The sequence below is a fragment of the Euleptes europaea genome, chromosome 1, assembly GCF_029931775.1.
Source record: "Euleptes europaea isolate rEulEur1 chromosome 1, rEulEur1.hap1, whole genome shotgun sequence".
NCBI classification, from domain to species: Eukaryota; Metazoa; Chordata; class Lepidosauria; order Squamata; family Sphaerodactylidae; genus Euleptes; species Euleptes europaea.
The window spans coordinates 63865801-63890855 of record NC_079312.1 but is presented as its reverse complement, the minus strand read 5'-3'; the positions used below and the strand labels follow the sequence as shown (position 1 = coordinate 63890855).

Sequence of the window (25055 nt, the reverse complement as noted above, 5' to 3'; positions counted from 1 at the left end):
GAGGGCATTTCGAAAAATTTGATGCTTCCCACTGCAGTTGGCCCCTGCCGCATCCCATAGCTAAAGTTCCTTCCATGAACACCACTGCAATCTAACATTTTTAAAAATGTTGTCACAATCCTATGAAAACTGCTACCATCAAGCTTACATTTCAATAAAAACATATTGTGAAAAAAAATCAACTACAATACTAATAGAAAGTGCGTAGGTGTTACCAACCAATATTTAACATTTGTTTTTTTATGGGCAGACAGCTCCTGCATTTACATAGACGTATACCCAGTTCTTTTCTGAGTTCTGACTTTGTGCTTTTATTATTAAAACTATGTTTACTACTTTTTTAGTCTTTGTAGAAGGAAAGTAAAACAGCAGTAATTTAATATCGAATCCCAACGCCTAAGAAAACACCAAGAAACAAAATCTAGCCACACAGCCTGAATGAGCCAAGTGAAGTTTTATAAATGACATGTATAAAGTAATTCCCCTGTAGAATGGTGTTAGCTTCTATTTTCCAGTTGTCATCTCTACTTGCACCCTGATCCAGCATACCTAGCAAGCTATGCAGGGATATTTCAGAACACACACACAGTACTCTCTGTGGAAAGGAGCTGCCCCATTCTCTTCAGTGACAAAGGAGGATCTTCAATGCGTGAACATAGTTTTTGCTCCACATATACTATGTGTATATGGATCATTCATCATATTCATAGAAAATGGAGGCAGCCCCTGTGAACCCTGATAACTGTGGGTGTACATTATGGGGGGTGCATATTCTTATTTATCAACATGTATCCCATGTACCCTGATTGAAGATAACCAGAATGGGTGGTGGTGGTGGTGGCGGCGGCGGCGGCATGGTAGGAGATGACAGAGGATCCATCTTTCATTTTTACCACATTGGCATCTATTAATCAAGCTTCCTACCAGGAAATATGTGTCAATAATCTAAACATAAAATGAATACTTAGTTGCCACCTTTCCCTTTTAAAAGGCAGATCGTTGGCACAGCCTTTAGCGTAACCTGTAAGCTGTTGCCACCAAGCCTCTATTCCAGCAAAGGACTGGATGTAGATTTTAATAATGCATATAAAATAACAGGAAAGAAACTTCAGCAAAGTTGTTTAAAAATTTCATTAAGACCAGCAACATTTGATTACCAGCGAGCGTATTGCTGTGTATCAACTATTAAGTCACAATTCTTCATTTGTAAAAACTTTTATGCTGAAACATACATTGTCAAGATCAAGTCCAGGGAGACAAAAAGTATTAAGCTATTTTAGCAGTTATTGAAGTGAAATGGATATTTATATGGAGTGTGCTCTTTTAAGCTTAGGTCCTTCAAACACCAGCTCTGCAATGGCTTTCAGACACAAAGCAAAATGTAATGCTCTTCAAGGAGTGCCACTTACTCCACACATCTCATTCTGTGTCTGCGTCGGATTAGCTTTAGGCTCCATGTCTTGCCGTTTTTGGTTCTGCTTCAGTTGATTTAAGGATGGTTTAGCTTGTACAACTCCCACTGTTTTGCTTGTCCATTGATCCACCAGCTTGTGGAGATCATCCGTGAAAGTTCCTTTCTTGTTGTTACTATTGTTTGCTTGTACCTGTACCTGTAGTGTTGTTTGCGGTAGAGGGTCTGGACATGCTACCAGACTGTTTGTTGAGGATCCTAAGATATCACAGAAAGAGAAGAATCAGCTGAGCATCTCAATACTGGCACACTATATTTTTCTTTGCATTTCGTTCGCTCTTTCACAAAATTTCAAAACCCCAGCTACTGGTTTTCTTTCCAACTGCTTCTTCTGAAGAACAGTTTTGCTCCAAAAATGGTCTAAGATATTACACCTGCTGTTGTTTTGTTGATTAGATATATAAATACATTCATCTAATTAGGGGGAAACTTTTAAAAATTACATTGCAAGTGCACTGTTTTTATTAATCCCCCACAAAAGAAAATATTGGGCAAGGAATCTATACAAAATGGAACTTTAAAAATGGACAGAAAAATCCAGATATTCTTAAAATAGCAATGCTCGGTTGGCTGTGGTAAGTACTTGGACAGGAGATTACCAAGGAAGTCCAGGGTTGCTATGCAGAGGCAGGCAATGGCAAACCGCCTCTGTTTGTCTCTTGTCTTGAAAACCCTATGGGGTCACCATATGTTGGCTGTGACTTGATGGCACTTTACATACACTCATCATTAACATGGGCTAGGAGTCTTGTGGCTCCTTAAAATGACATATTTTTATTGCAGCATAAGCTTTTACAGACTACAGGTTACTTCCTCTGATATATGCAAGAAGCCTGCTTGCTTTGGAGAGGGTTACAGCTCAATGAAAGAGGGATCCTGGAGAAATGCTGACAGTCAGGTTAGACAATATTGGACTGACTTCACAAGACAGCTTCAGAAGCTTACTGCAGCAGATTAACAGAGCTGCCGCTCTGACATTTGCGATCTGTATGTATGTATATACCCAGGGAGTATGGCTCTCAGGGCTATATATTATATATCTACTCTGCAATCTCAGTACTGGCTTTAACATTTGAAGGCTGCAATTCTAAGAGCACATTCCTGCAAGTAAACCCATTGGCTGACCTAAGACTTACTTCTGAGTAGACCTGCTTAGGATTTCTGTTTTATGGTTTGGGAATTATACATTTCCCTGTGAGCTCCCCTATTCTCCCTAGAGTACTAGAAGGATTCCAGCTTTGTTTACTGCATTATTTATTATTTTATTTACTTTAAAACATTTCTATGCTGCCTCTCCACCCAAATAGGGTCCCCAAAGCAGTGAACATCAAACATTGAAAACATTTAAAATAAAAGTATACATACAATAATTCAATAAAAACTTATAAACACACATCACCAAAATCCAAGAAGGAGGTCAATATAGTTATTGGGAGTATGCCAAACAGAACAAAACAGTCTTCACCCACTGGCAGAAGACAACCATTGAGGGAGCCAGATGAAGCTCCCTGTGCAAGGAGTTCCAAAGTTTTGGCATAATGACTGAAAAGGCCCTTCTCGGGTTTCTTCCCATCTAGCCTCAGACAGCAGGGGCAACAGAAGTATAGTGTCCAGATCATGTGAAGTGATGGTATCGCTTTACTCTGCTCTAGTTAGACCTCACCTAGAGTATTGTGTTCAGTTTTGGCCACAATTACAGAAAGATGTAGACAAGCTGGAATATGTCCAGAAAAGGGCAACAAAGATGGTGAGGGGTCTGGAGACCAAGTCCTATGAGGAAAGGTTGAAGGAGCTGGGTATGTTTAGCCTGAAGAGGAGAGGGGGTATGATAACCATCTTCAAGTATTTGAAGGGCTGTCATGTAGAGGATGGTGCCTAGTTGTTTTCTGTTGCCCCAGAAGGTCGGACCAGAACCAACGGGTTGAAATTAAATCAAAAGAGTTTCCGTCTAGACATTAGGAAGAATTTTCTAACAGTTAGAGTGATTCCTCAGTGGAACAGGCTTCCTTGGGAGGTGGTATGCTCTCCTTCCCTGGAGGTTTTTAAGCAGGCTAGATGGCCATCTGTCAGCAATGCTCATTCTATGACCTTAGGCAGTTCATGAGAGGGAGGGCATCTTGGCCATCTTCGGGGCATGGAGTAGGGGTCACTGAGTGTGTGTGGGGGAGGTAGTTGTGAATTTCCTGCATTGTGCAGAGGGTTGGACTAGATGACCCTGGTGGTTCCTTCCAACTCTGATTCTATGATCTGAAGCAAGGGTTCCAAAGATGCCAAAGTAGTAGTGATGATGAGTATGAGACTCCAATTGCAAAATCAGTGCAGTGAAACTGTAATTTTTTTTTGCATGCTCAGTTCCACATCTATCTAAAGCTGGAGTCTGCATTTTTTTGTTCTTGCCATCAAAACAAAAACATTTAGGGAGGCATCCACATTCGTCTGATCCCAGTGAACTCCCAGGTGCTTCCATGAGTTCGAAATGCAGTTTAGGGAAGTTACATGACAGTTTAAGCATTTTATTTTATCTTTAAGGAAAAGTTTATGGAGAAATACTACACAGATATTGTATATAGTTTATTACTACTTAAGGTATCTCGGTCAAGGCATAGTCGAGCTACCTTAGATCTTGTATACAGGCTGCATATCTAACGTATCTAGTGTGGCTTGACAATGTCCTGACCAGGATAGCCCAGTTTAGCCTGATCTCATCAGATCTTGGAAGCTAAGCAGGGTCAGTCCTGGTTAGTAGTTGGACAGGAGACCACCAAGGGAGTCAAGGATGAACATTCCTTCCCATAAAAAACTCTATGGGGTTGCCACAAGTCGGCTGTGACTTGATGAGGGGGAAGAAAAAGAAAAACCTTGACTTAACACACTTATATTCTGAAGCTGGGACAACTGATGTTAAAGTAATTACTGAGAATATATTTTGCTCACATCAATAAAATCGATTTTCACCACAAACTGATATACAGATTCCAAAACTAGAGTTAGGGGAATATAAAAACATATTTTTTCCAATTTTTGCAAGAACATTTAACTGCCAAGTCAAAGACCAAGATTTGGAGCAAAAAAGTTCGTAGCTGTTGTTAAATGACATTATGATGAGCCAATGTACCAAAATCTTATTTCTGCTGCTGTGAATTTTCAGAGACAGTGAGCACAGCCACTAGTGCTTTTCTCTCTTAGCATAAGATACGCACACTTGCTCTTTAAAACTTTTGTGCTCAATTTATTCTCTTTGGAAAAATGAACCAGTGAAATGATGTGCTATTCTCAAGGATTAAATCTCAACAACTGTTCAGTAATTCAAACATCTCAATAGGTGTGAGAAAGTGTTAAGCTATATTAGTCAACCAGCAGCAAAACAGTAATATAAAGAAGCAGTGTTAATAAAATATTAGATAAACACACTCCCCAGCTTTGTCACACACAAACACACAGGTACACTCTGAAAAAGTACGGTGATCTTGCAACATACATGCATCTTAGAACATCACCAGCATGCAAATCTAGCAATAAGATATTGACTCTTAATTCATATGCAGCCTGTATTTAATGCGAGAATGGATGCAATGCCTATTGTTTATATAAACCATTAGATTATATTTAAAATAAAGCAGCCCATGCTTCGAAAGAAATATTAAAAAGCCAAAAAAAAGAGAGAGAGGGATAGTTACTACTACTGTGATCTTTGCCTAGACATAGTCGTTTCAGGGTGGACCCTACAAAGTAAAATGATACAAGACATACAAAGTTAGGCAAGACTAAAATAGGGGAAAGAAAAAAAGTCTGATGGAAAATCTTCGGAATTTTTAAACAATGAGAAGTAATCATTATGCAAGAAGGAACAGACAGAAAGTCAGCAGTTCAGCATGAAAAGAAGAAATAATTGGGCAGCTCAAAACCTGAATAAATGTGCTGCTATCAGAATAAATAATCTGCAGGGTTTTTTTTGGGGGGGGAGGGACCTTCAATAAATATTGAGATGTGTTTTAAAAATCATGCTACTTCAATATATTTTGATTCCTGTTTTATTTGTGTAGCTAACTGTATTGAACTATGATGATCTTGTTAGTAAATGAGTAACAATAATAATTTCAGGAACAAATTAGCTTAACTATCAAATATGTTGCTTGAAGAATTTCCCAAAAGCATATTTTATAAGTTGAAAAACATACATTAATTTGCATGCCTGAGGCCAGTTTTCAAGCTTAATTAATTGACAGGTATATGACCCAAACACCAAACACTGACCCTTCTATCTCTACAATATTTTCAACATGCATGATGACCCTCTTAGTTCTTTCACAATGGTTCAGATCTTCTTATTAAATTGGTCGGTCAGATGCCATGACAAATTAAGTGGCATACTTAGCATATGCCATCATATGTATTGATTAGTCACTTCTGATAAACAACATACAGCACATTCCTGAGCTGTGCCGCCTCCACACTGGTTTCCCAGCCACCGAAAATATTTTAAAAGCCTTTAAAAGACTTTTTGTCCCATAGAGAAGAGTGAGGCTGAGCCAGCAAAAAAGCTGGCGCAGCCTTGCTTTTCACTCTTCTCTCCGTCGGCGTACCCAGGATGAAAGGGAAGAGGAAGCTGCCTACAGGCAGCTCCTCCTCCCAGAACGCCTCCCGGAATACCGGCATGGGTCTTTACGCTGGTGGGATGTCGGCAGAAGGCCCTGTCGGTGTTCCAAGGTGGCGCTGCTACGGCAGCGACCGGCGACCAGGCCTCCACGCTGGCACTGGGGCCACTAACGCTGGCAGAAGTAGCCCGGGTGCCGGTGCAGGGCCCCCCAATGTCGGCACAGTGCCTTCCTAGCCTCCTAAGGGCTTTCACCCTCGAGGCTCAGGAATGAGCTGTTTTTCAGGTTTCATTCATAAATTCCATTTGTATCTTTGCTTAAAAACCAATTGTGAACAAAGAGTATAAGATTTGAATTTGAGTTTTTTTAATCCAAAGAACAAACAATATTTTGATGTAGGAAAAAAATCAGACTAAAATCTATCGTGCATGTGAATTACAGTGCAATCCTAAAAAACACTTTCTTGGGATTAAGCCCCTTTGAATAGACCTGAGTAGGGTTCTGAGTATGTCTGTTTAGGATTGCTGTCTTATTTTAGGATTGTTACTTCCTGATCCATCAGGATGCTAAACAAACCATGCAGGCATCACCTTACCACCCCCTGAAGCAGTTAATTAAAACCCCTCATTACTTTTTTCCCCTCAGTGATACAAAAATTGAACACCTTGAAGCAGTCCAAGCAAACAGGGATAGTAGATTCCATCTGCTTGTGTCTACAAACAAGAATTTTTGTCCATTGCCTGAAAAACTACAACCAGGCAATAGATTACAGCAAGTGCTATAAGGAAGTCTACAATGAAGCATGTCAGTTGATACGGCATGTAAAATGGGCCTACAAATGTCCCAGGGATACAATAAAAACAATATTCTTATTCTGTTTGCAAACCCTCTAAGGTTAATAAATATTCAGTTATTATCAAATAGCCGAAGGCTACCTAATAACAGAATCAATTTTGATAAACAAAGAGAACAACTTCCACATCAGTGACGTCACCCTTCACTCATCAAATCTCCTCTCCCGGAAAGAACAGATTTTTTAAAAAAATCATGTGAGGGAGTTATCATGTTTAAATACATCTTGTGTAGCGTAGATCAGATATCAAGTTTTCCACACAGTGATGGCTGTTTGGGAGGGATATTTTTGAATTTTGCTTAAGGTTGTTCCAAATGAGACTTAACACCGTGGACAGGAAACACCATCTTGTAGGCCTCTCTAACAAAAAGCAGATTACAAATGTCTCATATATTTTGAAGTAAATTACTACACAAATATTTTAGATTTGAAGCTTATGACTGAGAGGATATTAAACTGAGTCATCTTTAACAAAAAGCAAAAGCACTCTGATATTAGCAGATCTTTAAGTATCATCAAATAGCCAATGGCTACTCAAGCTCCTATTATGTTAGAAATTTTGCTAGATAAAATGGTACTACAATGTATTATCAGGGGTGAGGCTGTGGCTCAGTGGTAGAATAAGTGCTTTGCATGCAGAAGGTCCCAAGTTCAACCCTTGGTATTATCCATTTGAAAGGATCAGGTAATAGGTGATGTAAAGGACCTCTGCCTGGAGAAATGCTGCCAGTTGGAGTTGACAATACTGACCTTGACCTAGGATCTGACTTGGTATAAGGCAGCTTCAGGTGTTCATGTATACTTTTCTCCCACTTTAAAAGGCTGCTTATGAAACTCCTTGTGCACGGCATCTTATTCTTTTCAGATACATGTATCATCATAGAGAGCATGTTTACTTTCTCACTGGTTGGTCAGATATTAACCACTATTTTAACCCACTCAAAACCACTATTTAACCCACTCAGAAGCAAAGGATGATTTAGCACAGTACAAAGGCAACCAGTCAGCTCACACTTTGGAATAGAAATGAAATACTTAAATTTCCTAGGGGTTTGAACTTTTTTTTGGTAAAGATTAATATCCATATACAGAAAAGTTTCAGGGGTACAGATGTATGGAAGGTCCAGATAACATATATTGGTATTTGTAAATTTAAAAATAAAGGGGGGAAGCTGGCAGTGGGGTGGAACACTAGATAAAGGGATAGGAAACACTTGCCAGTGGAGAAGGGATCCAGCCTAAGATAACTTGAGACTTCAGGAAAAACAAAGCCCATGTAGCTTATGCTTTTAACACCAAATTGTCAGATATTGTAATGATTGCATCACTGTCTGGTGTGCTATAGGCAACAAAATGCGTTTTGATATGTTGTAATATGTTGTGAGTTAACCCAAGCCCAGCAATGCAGGGGAGGGGTGGGTATAAATCAAATAAATGAATAAGTACACTGGCCAAATGGCTTGAGAAACTGGACAGTTTTATGAAAGGATATATAAGATCAAATGCAACAACATCTGCCTGGGGGAAAAGTTTATGAAGAGATGGCAAAGTTTTCGTATTGTATACCCCTAGAATCAGCCCCCTTTACTAAGTTTTCAATCCAAATTAAAACATATTCAATTAACTTAGATTTTTCTTTACAACACAGTTCTCTCTCTCCTTTCCATCAAAATTCAGGGATGGACTAGAAGTGTTAGAGCAATGTTTGGAAATAATGGAGGTCCAGATGATGGTTTTAATAAAATGAAGGCTAATCCATACAGATGGAAGTGGGATGGGTAGGACTAAGGCCAATCTGTTAATGGGGGTTCTCCCAATATTTGGTTACATTCCCCTTGAAAGATCAGGTGAGCAGTTTGGGAATAATTCTAAGGTCAATGTTGTCTTTGGACAGTCAAGTGTCAGAAGTTGCCTAGAACACCTTTTACCAATTGAGGGTGGTTTGCCAACTGTGGTCTTTGCTGGAGAAATCTGACCAGAGGACACAATCACACATGCCTTAGTAGTATCCACACATTATGATCTTAATATGTTCTGTGTGGGGCTGCCATTGACGATGGTCCAGAAACTTCAGTTGGTCCAAACTGCAGCAGCTAGGGTACCACAGTGACCATATGAAGCTAAAGTTATACCTTACCTTGGCTTTCAGTCCATTTCCAGGCTCAATAAAAGGGGCTGTTATTGACCTTTAAAGCCTTAAATGGTTTAAGCTCAAGGTACCTGGACTACCACTGCTTTATCAACTAACCTGAAACCTAAGTTAGCCCTGACCAGGAAGCAGTCTTCTAGAACAAGCCTTAGCAGAGGTTCAGCTTGTGAGAACACAGGAGAAGACTTTATCAGCCTTTGCCCCCTAACTTTGGAATGAAATATAGCACAACTTTAATACCACACCAGGATAAAACGGAGGAGAGGAGAACAATGTAAGCTACTTTAGCTCCCCATTGAGAAAGGAACTAAAGCTGCAATACTGAAGGAGGGGGCTGAAGCTCTTTAGGAGCTGGCATGGCCTCATGCCAGCATAGGTGCCACCTTATCATGGAATAAAGGGGCACCTACACCAGCGCAGGGGTAAATCTGCTGGTGCCAGGAAGCCACACTGCTTTGCGGGGCTCCGCCGCCAGTGCTGCTTAGCCAGCAGCAAAATCCTGGAAACGAGAGCCCACGCTAGTGGGGGGGGGGGGGCGTTCCTGGGGGCGGAGCTGCCTTTAGGCAGCTTCCTAACCCCTGTGGACCCAGGAACGCCCCCTTGAGCTGTGGCATGGCTATGCCACATTTTTTGGTGGTGTAGCCTTGCTGGTTGTTATGGGGGCATTTTTCCTTTTTAACATTTTAAACTGCTTTTCTTTTATTTACAGTGGCCGGGAAGCCTCCATGGAGGCAGCGCGACTGCACCATGGATCTATACCCTTCCCCTTAGGAATGGGCTGCCCATTAAGTAAATAAACTTCTCCCTCAGGAGTTGATGCTTCCCTGCATTTGACGGCCTGCATTTTCTGGAGGGCCCTGGAGTCAGATCAATAAAGATGGAGTATCAGGAGGAATGGTATAACTGGAAAACTGATTTAAACTGAATTTTTACTGTTCTGTATCTTTTTTAGTTAAAAGGCAGTCTATAAGCTAACCAAACTATTTTGCTGAAAGTATTCTTATTTTAAAATCTTGCCACAATCACATCACCAAGCAGACAAGCACCAAGAATTGGAAGCCTTATATAAGTAGTTAAGCTAACTAATGTAAATAAAGGGAAAGTTTCACATAATAAACTTTATATGTCCACTGTTTACTTTTGTGCTTATTGCTATGGACCTAAAAAGGACAATGGCATTAGATGTAAATAGCCACAGATAAAGGAAACAATTCTGATACTTGTGGTACAGAAAAAGTGACAGTCACACCGACTGTAAATAAGAATTATATCCATAATTATACCCTAGCATATTATCTCTAGATTTAGAGATTAATATTAAAGTAATATAATGAGTAATACAATAAATATAATGAGTTCTATATTCTAAAACACATACCTATTAGTTCTCAACTCCCTTTGTAATTAGTGGATTTTGAAAATTAGAAAAGCATTATTTAAAAGCAAGAAGGATGTATTTTGAGTAGTCTTGTGCCTTTGATCTGTACCACCTCAATAATGATAAAAATGTATAGGTCTAATGGGAAAAGTTTGGTATAAATGAAAATGAACATTGAATTAGCTGAATGTTTAAGAGAACATTAACTCTATTTTTGGCACTGTATGTAAGCAAGCCCTAGATTATCTTATCAGTACAATATAATTGATAGAAAATATGCTTGGCACAAAGGATATCATTTTTTTAAAAGAATATCTATGAGGTTTCGTTGAACTGCCAATTAGAGTAATAATATAATTCAGAAAAAGTCTATTTATGATAAGTTTCACCACTGTTTGAAATCAACCTAGACATGATACCAATAATAATTTCTAGAATGTCATAACAAATTCTATTTTAAAATTTTTTAGTCTGTGCTTTGATGAACTGCTTGTTGACTTCATCTCTGAGGTCACATGAGGTCACAAGAAAAATAAACTGAGTAAAGTGCTCCAGCTAGGTGAGTTTAGAGTAAAAGCCATACTGCACTTTATAGCAGACTAACTAGACAAGTTTAATTTAACAAAGTTTGAACTAAGGCAAAGGGTACAATGGCGAGGGGAGGGATATTGCCTAGAAAACAGGATATTAACGAACTAGCAGGAGCATTTCTCAGCATTTCCACATGCAAGGGATAGGAGAAAAAACAATAAAAAATAAATAATAATAATGAGTGGATATAAACAGTACTGTATATTGTTTGAATACAGTCCTTGTGCGGATGTTATACCCTTCAGTGACCTTCTAGAATTGTATCAGCTTGCTACATGCATGTCTTCATAGTCCAAACATGTGTGAAAGAGACCATTCGTCTACAGAAGGTTGAATTTCTTTTTGATATCGCTGGAACCGGGACAGCAGACATGTATAATTGCCACATTGTAAATTAAAATAGTCACTTAAACGTAAAATCACATAAAAATACATCCAGGGTAAAGTTTACTATAAAGCTATAGAATAAATGATGAGATCTTCCACACATGCTTTTGGTACCCAGGCATGAGCCAAAAGCAGTGCACAAAAGCTTTCTGAATGAAACAAAACAAAATTAAAAATAAGGAGTGCCAATGATGATTAACTTCAAAAAAAAGGGGGGGAGAAATAAACTAGAAAAAAAGGGGCAATCCTGCTGAATATGTTAGATATATGTGAAAATGAGTTTTGAAAGGGGGGAATAAAAGAAAGATGGGTTGTGATAAAATACAAAAGAACAAATACAAACAGATGGACAAAGACACAGGTCCACTGAGGAATCTGGTACGAGGTTTGCTACTAGATTTATAGGTCACTCTCTCAGACGTTTGGTGGAAAACCGTCCAGCCTGCAAATGAATATAAAGGGAAGAAAACAAAGACACTTATAAAGTACAAATAGCTGAGATCAGTTGTCACCATCAGTCATATCAGCTTTGTTAGTTTATCATCCACATCCTTGCCAAAGTGGAGCAAGTTCATTGGCTATATGCAAAAGGATGCAAAAAACATACAGCAGAAGAAAATAGATACTTTATAGGATTAGTTTCGGATGACATGCAGAACTGAGTAAGGTATTTCTTTTTAATCATCATTACACTTCTGCAACAGATGTTGCTGTCCTATTATGATGAATCTTTGAAGCTATGCACCAAAAAGTATCAGCAACATAAGCTATACAAAACCATCTCTAAAATGCGACTTTCTTATGAAGCCAGAAGAGCAATATATGGAATAAAACTATCTTGCATGGTGGTGGCTTATCTGCTCACATATTTCATTTTTGTAGGCCACTACGGCATTATAAACAAAATTCTAGTCTCATCAGTGGCAAAGGATTTGAGCTAGAGTACGAACCAAGAGAAAGTCAGACAGTCTTTCCCAAATAGTAAACATCTTAAATCTGCCAAGGGTCCCTATTCTAATTTTTCCCAAGACATGTCATTCTCTGATCCTAAGCAATTCTTCTAGAATATGAATTTAAGATGTATAAAACTTTCCTCTTTATTAATACTGTGCTAACTTTCCTAATATTCATTTTCAAAAATGACCTTCTCAATTGCCCTCAGACCTGCAACTTTCTTTGACAACTTGCCAATATATCACTGGAATTCCCTGCATCATTTCTACAGCATCCTTTGCTGTTCTTACACATTTATGCTTTCAATGATTCTACAAAGCAGGTTAGTCTGGGAAACAGTGGAAATAGCCAATTTGCCTCATGACTGAGCAAATATCTGAACCTCCATCTCCCACAGATCCAAAGTTAACACTTGATCCTATTCCCTTTCAGTGTTGAACTGTTAAGTACTAATTTCAGTGTAGAATATGAATGATGGCCCTGAGAATATAGAATCACCTTGGCCAGAATTTCCATGGACATCACCTCCTTCAGTGGCTAATCCAGAACAGATGTCAGTGGACAACGAGGCCTTGACAGAGCAGGGCTGCTGTGTCTGAACTGACTTTCCAAGTATGGCTGATGTGGATGACGTTAGTGCAGTTGCTTCAGTAGAACCAGTCTGAGCGTTAGCATTTTCTTTAGCCAGTGTGTCTTTGCAGTCTGATACATTGCCTAAAAAGGACACACATAAAAATCACCACATGCCAATAACAAAAGATGAGGTGTAACTATCAGATCCACTTTCTAAAGCACTGGATGACATCAACAATTCCACAAAAGGTCCACTGCCAAAGTATACACACACAACAAACTGCAAACACCAAACCAGCTGTTCAGTATATGTACACATCAATGCCAATACGAAATGAAACCCAACACTAGCAAAAGCTTTTCAGTTTACAGCCTTACTGTACTTAGAGAGATTCAGCTGTCTGCCTCAACAAAGGGAGGATGAGATCCAAAGAGCTACTTTAGCCAATTATAAAAGACTTCTGGAATTTTTAAAATTTGTTTTTGAACAGTACATCTCCAGTTCTCCACACCATATATATAAAAAAACAACAGTTGCAGAACAGAAGCTCACTTTATTTTCCAATCATTACCTGAATGAGTACTTGTACAAGAAAGAAGGCTTATATAAAGGATAGATATAAAAGTGCACTTTGGTATGCTATGTAAGAGAACAGTCACAACAGCTCTCCAATGCTACTCTCTTGAGTAGGAAAATCAAGGATATTATTTCAGAAAAACTATGCAGTTGGAAGAAAGACAAACAGAATGACCCAAAATCCTGATACTGAAATGGATCATACACATAAATGCCAAGCAAAACCAATCTTCTTCTCTGTCCTCTCTAATTCTAATGTTTTCCAAAGTTTGTGTAGGAATTAATGGAGAATGGGAAATTGCAGTACTAAATTAATATAAATTTCACTATCTTTTATCCTTTTGGTGAACAAGGTATATTTTGATGCAATGACTATGCAGAAAAAGGAAGATTAAAAAGTATGACATGAAATTTACCCATTCCAGAAACAAGTTTCGAATTCAAGTGAATTCAAGAGCAAATAACACTTTCACAGAATTATCTAAGTAATCAATCTCTTCCCTTCAAGGAAGCATTCATGGCTGAACCCTCTTTTCACATACTGGGAAGAACTTTACAATGACTAGAATTTAGCCTGTGTTCTCAATTATCTAGGAATCATCCTCAGCCTGTTTTGCAATGTCTTACTGAATGTTCTTCATCTGCTGATATTTAGCAACCCCAAATGGACAAGTATGTTTCATTGGATACTATTTCCAACTCTCTACTGCACAGACAACTGTCAATATACTTCTGCTTTATCTTCCTATCTGATATATTTCTGCTTTATCTTCTGATCAAAAAAAATTGCTTCAATCTTGCCTCCCACTCCTCATTTTAATCATAACTTGTATCTTCTGTCACAGAATGACCTTGGTGACCATCTCCAAAGAAATCTAAGATTTTGGGTGACTTTGCTGTTAAAAATGTTAATGACCTTAGGAAGCTTAGAAGAGGGGATATTTTAACTGACCAAACCTTGCATGTGCATTTGAGCAATGGACTGATAGCTTGTTAAAGTCTTGTAGAACAGCAGAAAGTAGATAAGAGTGAATTACAAAGGATGGAAGTATGTTGGAACATAGCCATCCAAGCTGGTTATTTCAAGTCAAACATGGAAACAGAAGCCAATGAATACTTCCTGCATGACAATTCCTATATACAAGGCACAATCATGGTGAATTAGGAGTGGGGGCATGTATGCTCATGCATTTTGTAATGTGGGAAAATACAACAAATATCTATTTTGCTAGGATCAGATATCAGACTGTTTTGCTAGGATCAGACTATACCTATTTTGCTAGGATCAGATATCAGTCATCAGATATGACTTTTGGAAGTCAATGTATGCAGTGGATTGCAAAAAAATAAAAAGATCATCGTGGTAAAACACACATAAATATTATACATAATAGTGTATATCAGTATTCAGATCTAATTTCCAACACCCATGTATATTCCATTTAGAAAAAAACAACATATTGTATGTGAGGCAGCCTGATTTAAAATTAAAGATCCAAAAGAGTATACGACCATAAAATTATATCAATCAATTGAGTTTAATAGTTATTGCTTTCAACCCATAGAAAAGCATATTAAAATATTCACTTGTTTCATAGTAACCCTCTTTCCTTTCATGTTCTTTGAAAGATGGTTGGATCAAATAATCCTGATCAAAAATCCAATAACAATAGCTGCAAATGCTACAAAATCACGTTGAAGGCAAGACCTCAACCATAATTTAAACTGTTTCAACTTTACCTTACTTAGATCATCTTGTATCAGACAAACCACAGAACAGTTTTCCCCAAACACAGACCAAAAACTAACATTAAAATATAGGTTAAAGATTCTCTCTTCAACTGTTCTATCGTTTAAACGAAGATTTGTCAGAAGGAGGCATCTGATTCCCAAGGAAAGCATACATGCTAGGCCAGTCTGAGGGGTGGAAACAGCCTATGGAATATTCTAGGTGGCTGGCATTAATTGAAATAGCTCTTGCTGTATCCTAGGTAGGTTGGAGAAGGGACTGAAACCCTACTGCAGAATTCATTTTTGGAAACTTAAGATGTAAACAAATTCTATACATACAGTGCACAAATTCATTATATAAAACAAACTTATTTTGTGTTATTAATAAATAAAAAAGTAGACTCCTTTGAAATGTGGTGTTGGAGGAGAGTGTTACGGATACCATGGACTGCCCAAAAAAGAGATCAGTGGGTTATAGATCAAATCAAGCCTGAACTGACCCGATAAGCTAAAATCACTAAACTGAGGCTATCATATTTTGGTCACATTATGAGAAGGCAAGAGTCACTAGAAAAGACAGTCATGCTAGGAAAAGTTGAGGGCAGCAGGAAAAGAGGAAGACCCAACAAGAGATGGATTGACTCAATAAAAGAAGCCATAGCCCTCAATTTGCAAGATCTGAGCAAGGCTGTCAAAGATAGGACATTTTAGAAGACATTGATTCATAGGGTCACCATGAGTCGGAAGCGACTTGATGGCACTTAACACACACACGATGAATAAAAAACATTATAAATATGGGGAAACTGATTTACTGCCAGCTTCCTTGCCTCAGCATATGCCAAGCCATTATGAGAAACAAGGCCCCCTTTTCCTAGTAATGGCCCAATACGATGTGGTATGTCAAGGTGCGGCAAATATAGAGAAACTACTGAACCCTATGTGAAATATTCTGTCAGTGGACGGGGAGGCTGTCGGGTTGGGAGCACTGGGATGAACCGTGGTCTGCCTGTAAAAAAATTAAGCTATAAGGAGGGGGGGGGGGAGGCTAGAACTGGGATGAATTGTGCTATAACTCTAAAGAGTAAAGCTGTATACAGGTAGAAAAACACTGTTTTCCATTCAAGATACTGGCTTATATCCTGAAACATAAGAAGTCCTATTCTTTTCCTTTTTTCAAATGTTTGGATGCGCTACTGTGGTAGCATTGAATATGTTAATATTAGATGTGCGTATTAATTTAAATAATAAGAAAAACGTGTTAAGGCAATATAACTAAATCCACCCAATAGGTTTCCCTCTCTTTGTTTTTGGTCAAATAATGTAACTGTAAAAAACAAACAAAAAACAACTTCCCTTAGAAAATAATCGGCAGACATTTTTGGAATGTTCCTCAAACAAACAAAAAATTAAAGCAAAATGACAGCACTGGTGAAATTACCTATAGAAGAGAGTTTTATATCTGCTGAACGTACTTGTATGAGATGTTGTCGTTTTGAGCTGTTGAAGTACAGGGTTTAATAATTTTCCAGTTTTTAATTTATTCTTGCTGGTTCTTCTTCGACGGCCACTTGGTGGAGCAGAATGAAGGAATCCCACATTAGGTGGCAGGGGTTTTCCCAGACGCATGTACAGGGCTTCTATTTCTCTCTTTTGTTGAGTTTGCAGCTCAGCAATTTCTTTCAAATGTCTGAGAAACAAAAATGTTTAGTATACATCAATTTTATGTACTGGTTGAATCAATATATCTGAATTTGTAAGCAAGTATCTAATACGTGTGTGTGTGTATGTATATAATATAATATTCTTATTCTTATGCAGCCAATTGCTTGATGTAATTGATATATACCAAACTCTGGGTTAAACAGATTTTCCAACAGGGATTCAGTTATAAGGCATTGCCTGGGCTAAGCAGAATTCCTGAGCTATTGGTTTACTTTATACCAGTCTTTTAATTATGTGAAATCAGGACTATTTTGCACAAAAGCTCCCTTGTAGCACATTGTGACATCTATAAAAATAGTAAATTTTATCACTCCCAGATACAAAAACCTATACTATACATACCCATTTACAATTTTAAAAGGAAGGGCCTGTTTGTACTTGAAGAAAGTCAATTATTTAATAACAACCTATTGATTTAAGTTACTTAGAATGGTTCTGGAGCCAAGATTAGGACACAGTTCCTAAAGCAGTGGCCAGGATTTTTGTAATATTAACATAATATTCAGGATGAATACATTAACTGAATATTCTTCCTATGACATTTATTATCCAGAACTAATTCTCTGACTGAAATGGGAAAAAATCCATTTGTTTTACTACAAAACTGGTAAATCCAATACTAGATCGAGAAAATCCATTACCTGAGTCCATACTCAATGACTTCCTAACTCACTTGTATCATGAATGAATTCAGTCATAGTAAATATATGAAAGACCAGATGATCCAAACCAATATCCTCCTTATTTGTATGAAAGGTAGCCTGGCAATTCTGTATGTGTTGTACAAAGGAGAGTGCATTCCTTTGCAGTGCATTCCTGACCTGCACCGGCATCCAGGATGAAAGTCTTTAGGAGGCCAGGAAGGGCCTGTGCCGGTGTCCGCCCCCGCCCCCCAACGTCCAGGCAATTAATTCCGGCTTGTGGCCACAACTCCGGTGGGAAGGCCTGAATGCCGGTTGCCAGGTGCTGCCATGGCAGCGCTGCCCCAGGATGCCGACAGGGCCTTCCAGCAGCATCTGAACGCCAGCAAAGGCCACGCCGGTGTTCCGGGAGGCATTCCCAGGGCGTAACAGTGTCCCGGGAGGCGTTCCCGGGGCATTCCAGCACCAGCCTGGGGGCAGGGCCACCTTTAGGCAGTCTCCAAAGCCCTTTCGGGCCAGGAAGGCCCCTTTTTATTTTTGGTGAGGTGGCATGAGGGTTGCACAGATTTTTTGCATGACCGAAACCTCTTTTGGAGGCAGCGCGGCTGCGTTGCCTCCTAAGCCCGGCGCAGGCATTCCGCTCAGGAATGCACTGTTGGTCACTTAAACTATATATGACACAGAAAGTGTGGGATTATTTTAGGGTGAAGACAACAGCTTCATTCATCTCAGATCACATCACACCAGGACTAGTGGTAATTCTCCCCCCACCCCCCAGAGATTTATCACTTCAGATTGTGTGTATTGGCTCTCAGGATTGAATGTTCCCCTGACATCTTATTTTCTACGCGCAGGGAATGTTTTTAAATGGAGGAGCATTCAATCATGTGAATCCCCGTTTATACATGAATGAAAAGGCAAAGTTGTACAACCCAAACACAGTCTTCTACTTTAGAGAAGGAACATTTACATGCTTATAAAATCTTACCATTCCCACTTGTGATAAATGTGCATATACGGAGGAGAGAAAATGCATAAACCCTGTAAAAAGGCAGCTAGGAATGCTGCCTAAACATAAATGGGGAAAAAAGATCCCTCTCACTCTGATTTCAACGAAACATACTTTTCTCGGAGGTTCTGTAATTCTTTCTTCATGTCCGCGTCTTCAAACTCTGAGTCATTGTCACTGCTTACATATGATGACTGTGAGTGGAAAGAAGTTATGTTGATAGTTGGGATTTTTGTTCCATGGCCATTAGGGGAATCAAGGCCTTGTGAACTTGACTTTCCAGACTTTTGCAGTAAAGATGAAGCCTTTTTCATATAGTCATTTCCTGCACTACTGCTCTGAGGTGACTGTGGAGGAGCAGCTGGTTTTCTCTGAAGAGACTCATCTCCAGTATCACTAGAATCATGACCACAAAGGACATCAATAGAGGATGCTGTCTGCAATCGCCGAAAAGATGTCTTTGTATCAGGACTAGAAGGCTGATCATCCAGATAAACATCTGGAGGTGCAGAGTACCTCAAGAAATGCAAGGATGGTAAAGTCAACTCATCCTGTGTGCTGATCACTGAAAATCTCCCAATAGTTTTTGCTGGTGTACTGTTATGTATTTCAGCCTGATTTCCATGAAAGCTTGAGTCTACAGAATTATCTCTTTGAGATTTAGTTCTCTCCTCTTCAAGTAATGTTACCACTTTCGCCTTCTCATTCATTTTACAAGCTACTTTCTGGTCATTTAGATTTGGTGATGAAAGAGTAACCTAAAATAAGAAAATAAAGTCAGTATCTAGAGACTATGATTCCAACGACCAAAGCATCTGTTCTGATAAAAGTTAACAGTGACCTCTATAAGCGCGACCTGCTTGAAGAATAAGATACATATATAGAAACAAAAAATAGTAAAGCAATAAATTGTAAATTTGCAATACCTGAGGGAGTCCTGTTGTTAGGGCGACAGAATTTGAAGTAATGTATGCAGCTTGGCCTGTTTGATCAATTGGAAACAAAATTACATATGCATCTGGTAATACAGATTTTATAACAAAGCAACAGTTAACATAATTAACCTTCACTTCACAAAATCGTATATGGACTCTTTACAAGTTACAATCCTGGTATCCTAGGTGCATAGACGACAACAGTTGACATCTATATGAGTTAAATGTAAATTAAGATGGCAAATGCAAGTCCTGAAATGTTTAAAGTGCTGAGAAGTATTCAGTTATTCAGTGCAATGACCTGTGCTTGAATGAAAAGAGGGTAACATTTATCTGTCCTCTGGTGCATGATCTGTCCTCCCAGCCTGATGAATGTCCACACACTGGTGTCTTACAGTGTCATTCTAAAATCATTTTCCTGATAATAAGCCCTATTGAATAGATGTTTAGGATTCTGAGTAAACCTATTTAGGCTTGCTTTCTTACTTGCACAGAGGCTATGCCTGAATGATCCAAAATGTGCACACTTAAATGTACAATAAATTCCCAGATTTTACAGGGATATCCATTATTTATTTATTTTTTACATACAACATGTAAAACTCCAGGGGTCTGAAATAGGCTACACAATTTTCATGGACAAGGCTGTTCACAATCCTATTCCTGGTTGTCAGACTTTATCTGAATCAACTCTTTGCAAAATCATATACTAATATTGACTTTTATTATTTCACATCAAATTACTTTCAATTTTTAATATGCAATTTTAGATAAATAAGCATGCCTGTTTTGCAATTCTTTTCTCTGAAGAGAAAGGACATGAGTCTCTGGGTGCATACTTCAGATGGTTATATAACTTGCACATCCCCACACCCATTAGCAGTGGTAAGAAGGGAGTGGGATTTGTATTTCTGTAAAACACTTTTGCATTTGAAAAACTAAATCACATACCCTCTAAAAGAACAAGAACACAAAATACAGCACAACTGTACTTCTATGTTTTCTCCTACAAGGTGGATTTACAACAGAAAAGAGGCAAAAGGGGGGGGGAGTAAAATCCCTCTCCCCAACAACATTGCCCTGTTTATATTTGGGTTTCCTCCAGCTGTTTTTTAAAATAAAATTAAAGACAAAGGGAAATCCTGAGGCTGCCCTAACCGGAGTCAGTGGAGCTTTTTCAGGTTGTAAAGGGGCATTTATCTCAAGCCCTGAAAGATGTTGACCCAGAAAACATACAATCCTGCTCTGATTCCTTTGCAATGCATTTTGCAGATAAAATTGCTTGCATCTGCCATGACTTAGACACCACAGTTGGGCTGGTTCAATCTCAGGATGTTATTATAGCGCAATCTAATCTTAGTTATATGGATGACTTTCAGTTGAGGAGGTGTGATGAAGTAGAAAAGGTACATCAAAGTATGTTCAACTACTTTGAAAGAGGCAGTTGTGAGATCCCTCCTAAAGAAGGCATCCCAGCACCTCAATGATCTAAACTACCGTTCAGTGGCTAATATTCCATTCTTGAGCAAGGTGCTTGAGTAGGTGGCTACACAGCTTCAGGTGGTCTTGGAGGAGATGGATTCAGGCCTGGCTTTGGTATGGAAATGGCCTTGATCACCCTGATTGATGACCTTTTATGAGACACTGACAGGGGGAGTCCCTGTTGACTCTCTTGGACCTTTCAGCAGCTTTTGATACCATCAACCATGTATCCTTCAGGAAAGGCTGGCTGGGCTGCAGGGGCCCATCTTATTCCCCATGCTATTTAACATCTACATGAAACTTCTGGGAGAAGTCATCCAGGATTTGCAGTAAGGTGCTTCCAACATGCAGATGACACCCACCTCTATTTTTCTTTAACAGCTAAGCCAGGTGGGTCTGTGAAAGTCCTAAACAGGTACCTGGAGAAAGTAATGGGATGGATAAGAGTTGATAAACTGAAGCTCAACCCTGATAAGACTGAGATGCTGTTGGTCAATGAAGAAGCTGCTTGGGGACTGCAGAGTCAGCCTTTCCTGGAAGGGGACTGCACTCCCCTGAACAAGCAGGTGTGTAACTTGGGGGTGCTACTAGAGCCTGGCCTATGGTTGGAGACTCAGGCCTGCATGGTTGCAGTGCTTCTTAACAGCTCCAGATGGTTTGTCAACTACAGCTGTTTCTCAAAAAGTATGATCTGGCCACAGTGACCCATGCTCTGACCACATCCTAGTTAGATTACTGTAATATAGTCTGTGTGGGGCTGCCTTTGAGAATGGTTCAGAAACTTCCATTGATCCAAAATGCAGTGGCCAGGCTACTGTCAGGGGTTCATTACTGGTATTGTATCACCTCTGTGCTGAAAGCTGCAATGGCTACCCATTTCCCTCTGGGCACAACTCAAAGTGCTGGTTCTTACCTTTATGGCTCTAAATGGCTTGGAGCAGGGTACCTGAAAGACCGTCTCTTCCCATACTTTCCAGCCCACCAGTTAAGATATGCCTATCAAGCCCTGCTCTCCATGTTCCACCCTTTAGAGGTGAGGTGGGTAGCAACAAGAGGCAGGGCATTTTCTGTTATGATCGCCCACCTTGGGAATGCCCTTCTTCTTGAGCCTCATCTGGCACCTATTTTATTTACTTTTAGGCAACAGGCTAAAACACAGCTTTTAACCCAGGCTTTTAATTAGTGGTTTTGTCTTAGCGGCTTTTTAATGGTCTGCTCTGGTTTATTGACAATTTTTATGCTGCTTATGTCTAATGGCTTTTAATGGTATGTTTTTATACTGTGGTTTTCAACTGTAAGCCAGCTTGAAGAGGACTCTGAAGAGGCAGCCTAGAAATATTCTAAATTAATAAAATCCGCTCACATATCTTCCTCATCTTATCTGTATGCCTCATAAGAATTTACCAGAAACTGCCTATACATTTCATCTTTTATCTTGTTCTTATAACAGAATGAAACTGGAAACCATTTTTAAAACATGATTGTAATTCTTTGAAAGAAACATTATTTTAGAACATTTTATTTTACAGATGAAATTTCATATAAGGTTTGGGCTTGCCAAGAAAAACTCTGAGGGGGGAGATAAAACTGATGGAGCTTGTGCAGCATCTGTTATTTGTAGCATCTATTACAGAAAGGTCTGGAGAGGCAGAAAGGACAATATAGGGTGTGAAAATCTTCAACTCTGGATACAGCACCATTATTATTATTTATTAAAGCAGCAATGAATGAAAACCAAAGGGTTCCGAAGGGGTGTATGATAGTCACCTGAGAATGGTAAGACTTAATATAATTTGGCAGTTAAACTATACCACAAGAAAGCTGTCCCATCACAAATATTCTTCAGAATGAATGGACTATTCCATTTTTATAATTCAGAGTGTGGATTATATGATTCAAACACTCTAGAAACTATTTTAATAACTGTAAAATATTAAAAATGAATACTTCCAGCTACCTAAGGTTATACCAAAATTTGAATTTATTTCTTCAGAGGCACAAAATGTTTAAAATTAACACAACTTTCCAACATATTCCAAGTGAATTATGGTGAAAAAACTATTTTAAAAAATTGGGTGGGTGCAGTACCCAACAAATGTAAAATTAAAAAAAAAAAATCTTCCCAGTATGAAGTTTACTAAGCATTTGTTCAACAACAGTATCTTTCAAACTGTGGATGGGAAGCTGTTTTCAGTATGCTGAACTTCCAGATTTTTCAAAAATTAATTCAGTAGCTAAAAGGTCTGGTTTATATTTCAATAGAGTATATGTGCATAAAATCCTATGCATTCAGGCCCAAATCATACAAACATTTAGCCTATCATGTGTTGTTAGGGTAATAACAGGATAGTATTGCCCAAACAAAACTCAAATGTGCCATGATTTTCAGCTTATAATTAAAATTTAAGGTTATCATATTTTTGTATGCATTTATTCACCTACTGTGTGTGTGTATGTATGTGCCATTAAGTCACAATGGACTTATGGCGACCCCAGCAAGGGGTTTTCAAGGAAAGTGAGAAACAGAGGCAGTTTGCCATTGCCTTCCTTGGCTGAATGTTCCTTGGTGGTCCCCCATCTAAGTATCAACCCTACTTAGCTTCCGAGAGCTGATGAGATTGGGCTAAACCACACCATTCCACATATTCATGTATTAAAGTATGACATTTAGGATTCTGCTAAAGCTGCCATATTATGCATTAGAAGCTGATAACATTGTAACCACTCATTGTGTGACTCCTAGATCTCCTAAAGACAAGAGCTAGGAAACAACATCACATAGTGTTGCCAACCTCCAGGTACTAGCTGGAGATATCCTGCTATTACAACTGATCTCCCTGCTATTACAACTGATCTCCAGCTGGTAGAGATCAGTTCACCTGGAGAAAATGGCCACTTTGGCAACTGGACTTTATGGCATTGAAGTCCCTCCCCTCCCCAAACTCCGCCCTCCTCAGGCTCCACCCCAAAAACCTCCCACCAGTGACAAAGAAGGATCTGCCAGTCCTAACATTACAACTGGTGCCCATCTGTGATGTCTGCTGGTCAGAAAGATACCTATTTAGCATGAACAAACATCAAACTTCTTCCACGTTTTGTTACCTGCTCTGCTTGTGGACCCATGACTTTTTTCTGAAGGATGGATGCTGGTGCAAATATCTTCTGATTTTTTCCCCTTTAGGCCAAAGGACCAAAATATTAGTTAACTTTTCAAACACATCATACAGAAAGTTTGACCTTATTTTATGTTTTATTCTATAATAAAAGAACTATGTATTAGTAAAGTGCCACTTTTACTATAAGTCCTGATTTTTCACAGATAGTAGAAGCTGCCCTATTCAACGTGGTTTAACACAATCTTTTTTAGAAATAAATATTATATAAAAATATAGAGAGATTTGCAGAAGAACTGCAATAGAAATCTGCAAATTTCACACTAATTGAGTCCCCGGTTTCAGGGAATTGGGAATTATTTACAGAATTTTCCTCCAGGTTTGGCCTACACTCTAGTATGTGCCTGAAAAACAAAGGTAAGCATTTCATGCCATGGTGGCCAATGCAAGTACCACACAGAGCTGGTAATATTCCTGATTATAACATGGATAATGGATTGGATACTCTGTCTCAACTCCCTCCCTTTGCTGGTGTGAATTTCCTTCGCTATTCCACTGTTGACCTTACTTATGGACAAGAACACCATTTCAGATTTTTGGGTGTGGGAGAAGGAATGGAGACAAGTAGAGATGTAAAATTTCTGGATTCTGAAGCCATGGGGGATGTTTGTGAGTAGGGTTTTTAAGATAACAGGAAATGCAGGTAAAAACGGAAATGCATGTAATATTTACTTTCCTATCAAGCCTAAACTTATTTTGCTGCTTTAACAACATAAAACACATAATTCAGAATTTAGTTAACATATACAATAGTAGTTATTGGCATATTTATGGAATTTAAAAACATAAATACCGTAGCTTTTTACAAGCAACTCTACAAATATGCCCAAT

At 38.8% G+C, this 25055-nt stretch overlaps 1 protein-coding gene across 1 annotated transcript in view; it reads right to left on the bottom strand.

Annotated features, from left to right (window-relative positions):
• The window catches only part of WNK2 (WNK lysine deficient protein kinase 2), a 131216-nt gene that overhangs the window by 8145 nt on the left and 98016 nt on the right, over positions 1–25055 (bottom strand). Inside the window, exons 20-27 of the mRNA XM_056851596.1 lie at positions 24154–24226; positions 19561–19616; positions 18749–19392; positions 16735–16949; positions 12877–13092; positions 11768–11866; positions 5149–5193; positions 1410–1669 (exon numbers count right to left, since the gene is read on the bottom strand). Of these exons, the coding sequence (XP_056707574.1) occupies positions 1410–1669; positions 5149–5193; positions 11768–11866; positions 12877–13092; positions 16735–16949; positions 18749–19392; positions 19561–19616; positions 24154–24226 (1608 nt within the window). The remainder of the gene's footprint in view (positions 1–1409; positions 1670–5148; positions 5194–11767; positions 11867–12876; positions 13093–16734; positions 16950–18748; positions 19393–19560; positions 19617–24153; positions 24227–25055) is intronic.